This window comes from Dermacentor andersoni, chromosome 3, assembly GCF_023375885.2.
Source record: "Dermacentor andersoni chromosome 3, qqDerAnde1_hic_scaffold, whole genome shotgun sequence".
NCBI lineage: Eukaryota > Metazoa > Arthropoda > Arachnida > Ixodida > Ixodidae > Dermacentor > Dermacentor andersoni.
In genome coordinates, this window is record NC_092816.1 from 85,924,583 (window position 1) to 85,936,051 (window position 11,469).

Sequence of the window (11,469 nt, forward strand, 5' to 3'; positions counted from 1 at the left end):
GGTGCGCGTACGTGTACGTACAGATAGCGGCCTAGGCTAGCGCCGATGCAAAGAACGCGCGTGCATCCAGCTGGTGAGCATATCTGCACGCGGAGTTCGTATTCCTGTTTTCCAGACACTCGCAGCGCGGCTGCAGCGGCTTTCCAGTCGACCGAAGCATCAAGTTGGAAGTCTTTTATTGACTTCAGTGTAGGCTCGTTTGGTATGAGTTGTAAAAAGAAAAAGAAAGAACGACATAGGTTCAAATTATTTTCCAAGCTTGCTTATTTCCCGTACAAGGTGATCATTTTTAAGTTCTACGGAATTTAAAAAAAGAAACATATAGTCCGCTGCAGATAACATAATTCTAGTCCTTGAGTTGGATTATTCGGAGTGGTGGACATTACTGGCACGAGAAATCGAAACACATGTTCAACTAATTAGCAAAATAAGCGTTAATTATCTTCTGAATTAATTACTTTAGGGAACATATCTGCAACTTAGGAAATGTAGCCGGTGAGCTTGCAAGGTGTATCTTCTTGGAATAAATTTCTAGAACGACGCCAATTTGGAGATATGCTTCATCAAACTCGCCCTAAAAATGCGCTGTTGTTCCACTTAGTCATTTTTTTTTTTAGCAAAATGTTCTCTTACGCATTGAAACACAAAAGTAACTGGAGCGCCCACACATTGGAAAATAACATCTCGAAGCCAAAATGAAATTTTGCGAGAATGGGCGGATTATCACAAAATTTCCTCTTGTTGACATTTTCATTTATGCCTGGGCAGCGTGCTATATAGCTTTTGCGCCTCTCGTAAAACAAACTCACAACGCCACGGAGCACTAACGTGCGTAACTTATTCCAAAAGCCGCAAGTGACCCAGAGACTTTGAAATTCGACTACGCATTACCCATAACGTGTCCTTCATCGTCACCAAATATAAACAAATCGCCTGGCTTAGTTCCCCGAGGACACCGCAAAAGTCTACTGCGGACCTCGTCTACAACGCCTGGAAATAGTGATAAAGAAGAGGATTCAGTAATTATTTGCAACGCTTCTAATTATGCCGAAAACAATAATGTTTCACCGCACGTTACACTTAAAATGCCCCCCCCCCCCCCCCCCAATCTCAATTTCACCAAACTTCAACTCGGTGTCATGTACAGTTTGCTTTAGGGCTCTGGGAAGCACTACAGGTAATGACAGTACACGAGACTCTGGAAAGTTTAAATAAGTCTTTTTTTTACAAAGGCTGTAGTGAACCTATACACAGACATTTAGAGTAGGTCACCCATGCACAACATTCTTCCTACTTCAACGTGATACGAAGAACGTGCCTCGAATAATTCCCAGAGGAAACCGGGGAAAAAAACTACACGCTTCGTGTAGCGCATCAAACATTTGGAAAACACGGTTATTCAGTACTAACTTTCAAAGCACGTAATTAACCTGCAAGCTTCAAACTTTATATAGAAGTCACCCTTGAACGTCCCCCATTTCTTCGAAGTATGAAATTACTGCCGTGTATTTGTTTTCTTTCGGAAAAGCGGCGGAACGGAGACATTGTATGCGTTTCATTTAAGGTCGTTCGACATTTTCAATGAACTTCTCATTAACTTGCACACTTCAAAATTTTCCTTCACATTACCCCTAAGATTGCCTACGCTTCCCCAACACATTAGTTTCGTGAGTGACCTTGATTCTGCAGAAAACCGCGCAAACCAGCGCATCACGTTTCGAACGGTCGCACCAACGCCGTAGGTGTAAAAAGTGGAGAGGAAAAAAAAAGAACGAGAACAAAGAGCACACAGTTGTGACGCACTTCAAAGATCTCTTGTTTTCGTTTTACATGGTTTGGCTTCGGACCGCGCGACTTCCCACTTGGCGGTGATGTTCAGCTCATGCAGCTATTTGCAAATCTCACTCACGAAGTGGTCGGCAGCCCTTCGAGGCACGCGCGACGTCACACGAGCCAACAAAATTAAAAAAAAAACAAAGAAAGTTGCTCATTGAAAGTTCGCACGGACAGAATAAGAAGTGTTAGTTTGGTTCGAAGTTCAATTTCATTTCCCAAGCACATGAAAACTTCTTTAGCCGGCCATTTACTTCTGATGTCAGTGAACGGAGATCACGCTGAACAAATAATGACCACAAATCGCTCAAAAATAAATAAATAAATAAATAAATAAATAAATAAATAAATAAATAAATAAATAAATAAATAAATGTTGTAATCCTTCACGAGTTCTGCGGGATAACGTACCTACCTTATGCCCTTCGCACTGGTTCACAAATATATAGCAAAAGAGAATAACCTGTCAACTTAGCTGCCTGCTGCTGATATTGCAATTTTCAGGTATTAAATTGTCGGCCTAAGGCCTAAACAAAAAAATCGTCTTCCTACAGTCACTAGACTTTAACATTTTCTTTTAAGTGCAACAGACTTGATTTCGGTGCGTTCGGTGAGTTCCGTGCAGCGAATGCCGAGTAAGACGATTTCTTCGTCAACGCGTATATATAGTTGAATCACCCGCGGAAGAGCTTCCTCTTAAAGGTCTCCGCCGAGAAACACGGCCATACACACTGCAAATCGGGGGCTTTGTTGGCGTGCCGGGCGAGCCTAAAAACGAGGCGCGTTCGCGACGGGCATACGTATATCCGTCGCCTCACGCCTGTATACGTATTCGTACGTGTACGTACACGTGTTTTTGTTTTGCGTGCAGCGCAACGTGACCGTGCCGTACGATGGAGCATGCGGCAGCGCGCCGGCCACGTCGTCGGGAGGTCTCAGCACTGGATCCATACTGCTCATCCTGTGAGTCGACGGCACACTGTGCGGGTTATGCCCCCTATCTATCTATCTATCTATCTATCTATCTATCTATCTATCTATCTATCTATCTATCTATCTATCTATCTATCTATCTGTCTGTCTGTCTGTCTGTCTGTCTATCTATCTATCTATCTATCTATCTATCTATCTATCTATCTATCTATCTATCTATCTATCTATCTATCTATCTATCAGTTTTCATACAGACAAACAAAAATATAGTATTGGTCTGGGAGAATTCGTAACTATTGATTGCAGAATCCGTCAGCGCGGTATTCGTCATCCATCGTCGTAATGTTGTAGGCATATTGCGTGGATCTTAATACGGTGTGACCTATAGCTTTCATGATTAGTCAGTGACCCTATCAACTCGACTTTAAACACCTGCGAGTGCAGCCGATAGACTGCAAAAACCGTCCGGTCGAATAAGCTGTTCTTATCACCAAACACAAGTCGCCCGTAGTCGCTGGAATGTCGGCATCGTTGAGTGAGCGATATATATATATATATATATATATATAAATGAAAGCCGCGGATGTCAACCGTACTAAACGCACGGCTCGCTACTTCGGTTGAGGTGTTTGGATTAACAGGGAGATGACATATATCAGCCAGATCCGGCGGCGTCTAGTTAGCACACACACACGAAATAGGTGGGCGTCGTTACCGTTACCCATCGTCGTTAAATAGTTACCCATCGTATATATGCATGTTATCCCAACTTATAAACGCTAAACAGGGACATTTCTTGTGGAATCTTCCCTGAATCGAGATGATGCGGCAGCAGAATGGTCGCAATTGAGAGCGCCTCCGTTGGATGAAAGGAAGGAAAAAAAGCCCACCCTCGGCGTCGCGATTCCGTCCATAGGTGTCAGGAAGATCCTGCGTGCGCTTCACGCAAGAGTCTGTATATGAAACAGGCACTGAAGAGGAATATGGGTTAGGTTGATTAGCATATCGCACTCCTGGGCCACCGGAAGCGACATTACCGCCGTGCGCTGAGACTTCGTATATAAAAGCCAGGAAAAGGCGCAGCTATACGAGAGAAACGTGGCGACGCCACTTTCAAGTTCCCGTGCTAAAGTTCCGACTCCGTGACGTCACAGATTTTGACAGCGTCTGCTCGGAACTATAGTTAGTGGCTTATCAATATGAACAAGAATTGCAATAGGCTTTGAAATAATCAAATATTCAATTCAGCGAGTTTGAGGACTTTCTGCCGCCCAAATACCAGCGCAAACGCAAACTTTAAGAACCGTAACATCACATTGAGGTGACAGCATGGTCGAAGGCATATGTGTTGGAGTCGGCTAGCGCAGGACAGTTGTAACTGGAGATTCTGGAAGTTGCCTTGTTCCTGCAGTCGACACAAATAGGAAGACAATGATAATGCACGAGCGTGATCATCATGCCGGTGGCATCGTGCCAATATCTTGTCGACGCGCAGGTTCTTTGTGGCCCTGCTGATCTACTTCGTGGGAGGCATTCTGGTCAACCGCAACAATGGCGCTCGAGGGGTGGAGATGATACCGCACCTACAGTTGTGGAAGGAGCTGCCTTCGCTCATAGTGGTTCGTATACCCTTTGAAGTTTATCTGCAACCACACAGGTTGTATTCGCATGGCGTCAGTGGCACCACATGACTATATCGCTCCCACCAGCTGTGCCAAGAGGCTCCACCCGCCCTGGCGGTCAACGACCGGTATTTCAGTTCAACAAATTTATAGACGCCAAACCTGAACACCTGTAGTTATAGATTACGCTCGTACGTGGCTCGGTTCGTGGTATGATATATGTCCAATCGAGTGGCGCTGGCCACCGGAGTTGTCACCGCTCTTTCTAAACCGTGCCGCTCGCTTTCTGTTCGCCACATTTGAGGCCTTTAGTTCCCGGCCTCGATAACTAAAAAAATATGGTTGCCTTTGAAACGGTGACGCTCACCTGTGGAGCGTAAGCGCACGATTATCCGCGCGTTACAACTGCCGAGCATCCGCGCGAGCGGCGCAGCAGAGGAGCGCACGACGAACCCAGTGCATCTGCGCGGAGTGACTAGAAAACACCGCCTACCATCCGGTGCTTAGGTCCCCTTTCTCATGGTTCCCTTTATTTTGCCTCTTTTTCTTTATAGCTTCAAAAAAAGTGTTACGTGACCCTCTCTCCTAGGTTTTGTTTCTATTTTCTGTCGTGGAAGGTACATAAATATTTGAAACAAGATGAGACGCGTGTCTGCTGCGGAAAAAAAAAAGTAATAGACGACTCAGCATGTAGTCGTAAGGGAATGAGTGTAGATATCCAGCCAGAAAGTCAGGACATTAGGGAATCTGCCCCTTGCCGAGATGCAGGGTTGCAAACCTGATGAGAGCGTTAATTGGTGAGAGGTGGAAATCGGCAAGGAGACGATCGGAGTATGGCAAAAAAATAAATTAGAAAAGCAGGGAAGATATGAGGGCAGAATCGTTCCAGAGATAGGTAATGTCACAGAATAAATTGGATATAGGCAATATAGGTAGAATGCTTGATTGCGATATATTTCATTTCATTTCATTTCATTTCATTTATTGATACTGTGAATCCCATCAGGGATTGTAACAGGAAGGGCTGTATGTTATACATAGGAACATGGTATAAGGTGTTACTTACTAAATCTTATACAATAAAAAACTTGGGCATATAACAATTTGATTACGTGATTATACAAGAGAATAAATAGAACGGAGAGGTTATGACAAAGATAATTGCAGTTACAGAAACCAGTTACAAGGTCAGTATTGAGGTAATAACAGTCACGCAACTATCAAGGTTACAATAATGCCAACAAGAAAAGAAATGTAATGCATCATTGCCGTAATTATAGTCCAGCACAAACACCGTTAAAATAACAAGGCAACAAGGAATTACGTAAATAATGTGAAGAATTATTGCTGCAATGCGTATAGTTGATCCGCAATCAGGGTACCAAACGTATCTAAGGATGAGCTGTCAGTGATACTTGTGCTAAGATTATTCCATTCGCGTGTCGCCCTTGGAAAAAAAGAGTATTTGAAAATATCAGTGCGGAATGGAAATTCGCTTAATTTGTGTGTGTGTTTACGACGAGTTATTCTATTCGATGACGTTGATATGTATTTCATAATAGGGAGTTTAAGTTGATTGTGTATTAACTGATACATGATTTTTAGTCTAGCAAGCTTGGCTCTGTTATGCATGGTTAGAAGTTCTGCCCGTTTCAGTAATGATGTTGGTGAGTCTGTGATGGAGTGTTTATTATATATGTATCTCAGCGCTTTTCGCTGTACCCCTTCAAGTTTTTTAATCAGTTTGTTAGTAAACGGGAACCAAACGGTGTTGGCGTACTCTAGAACTGGTCTTCTGAGTGTTTTATATGCGAGTAACTTTGTTTCAGATGGTGCTAGTTTAAGGCGTCTGTTAATGAAGAATAGCTGTCTTATTGCGGTTGATGTGATAATGTTAACGTGAGAATCCCACCTGAAGTCAGATGTTAGTGTCACACCAAGGTACTTAAGCTCATGAACAGATGCAAGAGGAATGTTGTTAAGGGTGTACTGGTAGGCTGATGTATGTTTTTTTCTGGTTATAGATAATAGAACGGACTTTTTTAGATTGATATCCATCTGCCAGTCCTTGCACCACTGGGAAACTGCTGTTATGGCGTTATTTAAAGTTCTATGGTCATCGAGGCAGTTAATTTCCTGGAAAAGAACGCAGTCATCTGCAAAAAGTTTGATATTCTGTGAAGCACATGCGGGTAAGTCATTAATAAAGATTAGGAATAATACTGGGGCTAAGACACTTCCTTGGGGTACTCCTGATGTAACGTTAGTTGTCGCGGACCTCTCGTTGTTAATTTCAACAAATTGTGTGCGATTACTAAGATAGTTTTTGATCCAATCAAGGATAGGGCTGCTTCCCAAAGTTAGTTCTAACTTTGCAAGAAGTTTAGTGTGTGACACGCGGTCAAATGCCTTCGAGAAGTCTAAATATATGAGATCTATTTGTTTCTGGTTATCAATGCTCTTGGATATGTCATGTGTTAATTCAATTAATTGCGTAATAGTAGAAAGGCCTTTACGAAAGCCATGCTGACAAGGGGTTAGGATATCATTTACTTCTAGATAAGCATTTACGTGTTTTAAAATAATATGTTCTAATAACTTGCATACTGTACTGGTTAATGATATGGGTCTGTAGTTTGAAGGATCAGATTTATTTCCTGATTTGTGTATTGGTGTTATTTTGGCAATTTTCCATTCCGTAGGAAGGGTGCAGGTGGATAATGATTTGTTAAAAAGGAGGATTAGGAATTTTGCCATCCACTCGGCATATCGATGAAGGAATATGTTAGGGATGTTATCTGGCCCTGGTCCTTTTTTTGTGTCGAGATTTAGTAAAAGATTTAGTACTCCTGTTTCTGTTATAGTTAATGGTTCCATCTTCACACTAGTGCCGGAGGTTATTCCTGGTAGTTCTCCGTTATCAGATGTAAAAATAGAGCAGAAATAATTATTCAAAGAAGTCGCAGCGCTTTTGTTATCCGCAGGAGATGTCATTCTTTCGTCTCGTTTTTTAGGGTTTAAATAACGCCAGAATTTTTCGGGAGCATTCTTTATAAAGTTAGGAAGTGTGTTTGTAAAGTAGTGTGATTTGGCCTTCTTAATTTTTGTTTTCAAATCGTCCACGGCGTAAGTTAATTGTTGAGCAGTTCGTTGTGAGGGATGGGATTTTTTATTTATTCTGATTCGGCGAACTTTCCTTTTTGCATGAATAACGGTTCGAGTTATCCAGGGATTATGTTTATGAGTTTTCTTAGTTTTCAAGGGGACGTAGTTACTGATGCAATATGACACAACGGACTTAAATTCGTGCCATAAAATTTCTATGTCTGTGTTGCCATCATGTGCGAGTTGTTTGAATGACGATAGTTGAAATGACAGTGTATCAATGATGCTTGTATCATCAGCTCTGTTGTAGTCTTTGTACGTTTTTGTTGGTTGTGAAGAGGGTAGCGAATCTTGATACGGCACCTCACACAATACTAGTTTGTGATCTGACAAGCCCGTTGAGACTTCGAATTTAGCGTTATGGGTGGGGAAATGATTGCTTAAAAATACTAGGTCTAAAATGTTAGAACTGGATCCTTGTACACGCGTAGGTTCAGTTATTATCTGGGTTAGGTTAAAAGAGAGCATAATGTCAAAAAGAATATCTGCGCAAGGTGAACGGTGATGCAGTGTGTGCCAGTTGATATCAGGGAGATTAAAGTCGCCTAGTAATATGAGCTTTGTGCCCTTCACATGCTGCTGCATATACACGTGCAATGATTGCAACACATTCAAATCAGTAGAAGGACTACGGTAAATGCATCCAACAATGAAGGTGGTAGTGGCAAAGCAAAGTTTGCAAAATACAGCTTCAACACCCTCAACGTCAGGCAACTTAACGTGCGGAATTTCCTTTTTTATCAAAATAGCAACGCCACCGCCTCGTGTTGGCCGATCTTTGCGAATAATGACGTAGTTTGGGGGAGTAATTTCGAAGTCTTTGACGTCTTTGGTTAGCCAAGTCTCTGTTATGCCTATAAATTCCGGTTTGAAAGCTATTAACATTGATTCGAGGGGTCCGAGCTTACTACTAACACTTCGAGCGTTGACATTACCGAACGTTATTTTGGATGTCAGGGGCGGCGGGGACGCAAGGTTCGCGTACCGACGTCCTGGTTTTTTGTATCGCTTGAAGTGGTAACAAATAAAAAGCTCGTGCAGTGTAGGTGATTATTTTTCGATATCCCGGTTCAAGTCCGATGTCTTTGACGATCGTCGTCGTCATGAGTATCATAAACTGGAATATTTATAGACTGCACCTCATGTACCGCAGGTGAGAATCCACATATGCGGTAGACTCCGGATAAACGAAACCCGGTTAAACGGGAATGCCAGATAAATGGAACCACGGCGTCAACTTTTATTGGCCGCCCATAGGCTAAATATTAGCACACTTCGGGTAAATAGAACCCATGTTGTTGTGAATTTCGGGTAAACGAACCTGTAACCGGAACCACAATATACATCGTCGGCCTTTGGAACGGCGTGGGTCCGCCAGACACGTCAAATTGTGATGCCATAAGTAAAATAATAATAATAATAATAATAATAATAATAATAATAATAATAATAATAATAATAATAATAATAATAATAATAATCCAATCCATCAGGCAGTCGAAAGAAAGCTTATGCAAATTAAAGGCGCCGAAGTTGCAATGGTGTTTCTATCAAGAGGACTTCGCTATAATGATCCCTGGGCAGGCAGAAACTACTACGGAGTAAATAGGATCTTGCAGTCGGGATGCCGACTGCAAGATCCCTATCGAACTACTGCTTTGTTCACACTGCCAGGAATACGAGACCTCAGATGATGCCTTTGCTTTGAAAAGACAGTTGAAAATATAATTGGTGAAGTTCGTGCCGAAGACTAAGGTACTATTGGCGGAGGGATATACGGGTTTCTGTGCGCGTTGCCGTTTCGGACCCGATTGCAAGAGAGGCAGTTGAAGGTCTGCAGCGCTACTTTTGAACGCGAGGACTGCGCTGGATTACGGGTAATTCTATCGCGCATGCACACAACTTTGCGCAAATAAGCTACAATATTGCAACTATAGGAGCGTAATAAAGTATATATTTTTTCACTACACTAATATAAAAAATACTCGGACGCATTCCGAATAAAACGATCCTTGGCGATTTTTTTGCGTCCTTCCCCTAAATGAAACTTCGGATAAACGAAACACGTTTTTTTCTGTCCACTCGCGTTCTGTTGAAACGAAGTCTACTGTACTATATTTTGGGGAAAGAAAATTAATGTCACTGGAATGTAGCAGCACTGCCGTCAGCATCGTTGTATATAGCTAAGCAGATTACTGTTCCAATTTCGTGAGAAAAATTGTGCGGACTTAAATAATTAACCGAACAGACTTCGCTGACGTAAGCTTTGTTTGAGAGGGAGACGAATACTTGTGGGCAAGCTCTCAAGAGCTTTCTGTCGAGGATTGTAATTTAGAACAGCGGATAGCGGAGAAACGTTTGTTCTTTTTGTTCACACCCTACACCTGGTATCTTACCTACATCCTAAAATTATAGCACACACTTTTAAAAAATGCTGCCTCATTTAAGGTGTTTTTCTCTGCAAAACAATCAACATAATTATTTTTCTTGGTGGTATTTCCTTTCTCTAACACTGTATATATGCCAGTTGTTTTCCTGCCGTGAACGGAGGAGACGCGCAACGTTCCTGACAGCAATGCGCTTAGCGTGCCAATTTCCAGAAAGTAATTATCATCAAGAATAGCGACAATGATATAGTTGCGACTCCGTCTTCTCATTTGAGATGGCAATTTGAGAGGGGGGGGGGGGATTCGCACTTGCTCCCCAAAAAAGAGTACGCACTGCATCGCAGTGTCAAAGATTGCAGTAAAAAAGAAAGATACGTAGCTACCACGGTTTCAGTACGGCAGATAGGGCATGGAAAATTAACAATATATCCAAGACATTCTGTTGAAATACGGAATGAAAGTACTGGAGGCCCGATACATCGGCGAAATTTCTACTCTACCCCGATGCTTATAGATACGGGCCAGTCGAGAAGACGCCACGTTTTAAAGTCCATGAGCGAGTAAAGCATATAATTCATACTTCAGCGGTTAAAGTCAAGGAAAGAGAAACGCGAAGAGGAAAATATCTCACACGGACCTATACTTGAGTATTTCCCACAAACGCCAAAGGCAAGCGTCCAATCAAAAAGTGAGCTCGGCCTGTATCTCATATTCGCAGCAACCGTCTGAATGCGGTGTAGACGATAGTGTGACACTTACCGTAAGCTACGCCTCATACGAGTAGCCGAGATAGATAGATAGATAGATAGATAGATAGATAGATAGATAGATAGATAGATAGATAGATAGATAGATAGATAGATAGATAGATAGATAGATAGATAGATAGATAGATAGATAGATAGATAGATAGATAGATAGATAGATAGATAGATAGATAGTGCACTTTTCCCTTTCGCTGTCAAGTAAGCCATAGGAAATATCTGAAGAAGTGACGTGATCATATAACGAGCTTATAACTTTATTTACACGTAGCATTGTTGCGCACTTAAGATAACAACGTTTGTCTATACTTTCAAAATTGGCATTTGTTGCTTGGCATTTGGTTTCTTTCTCTCGCTCTCTTTCCTTTTATAGGAGTTCCCGTACTAGGAGGTGTAGCATCAGCTATAGAGGGAAACAATTGAGTGCTTCTTTGTTGTCGTCAAGTGTCGCCAGAGAGTTGTATTAAGCGTGTGAAACGGCTGAAGTTTTCCGATTACAAAATTCCAGGCTTTCAGACCAGAAACTTAAATTACAAAATAAAACACGCTAACTTTGTAATCGAAGGCGGCGGCCACGTCATCCCGTTGTCAGCTGTACGTAAGCGTCGATCGCACAGTGATTAGTGAGGACGTGTGTTCAACTTCGTTAAGGTTTTATTGGCAGCCGTAGGCTTTTCTGTACATGAGAGCCGCACATCTTTGGTAATTTTTCGCCGCTCGTCTGCGGACGAACCTAAGAATTTTGTAAGGTGTCACAACCTTCGG

At 42.2% G+C, this 11,469-nt stretch overlaps 1 protein-coding gene across 1 annotated transcript in view; it reads left to right on the forward strand.

Annotated features, from left to right (window-relative positions):
* The window catches only part of LOC126543924 (uncharacterized), a 64,907-nt gene that overhangs the window by 50,622 nt on the left and 2,816 nt on the right, over positions 1–11,469 (forward strand). Inside the window, exons 4-5 of the mRNA XM_050191076.3 lie at positions 2,705–2,796; positions 4,262–4,385. Coding sequence (XP_050047033.1) covers positions 2,705–2,796; positions 4,262–4,385 — 216 coding nt within the window. The remainder of the gene's footprint in view (positions 1–2,704; positions 2,797–4,261; positions 4,386–11,469) is intronic.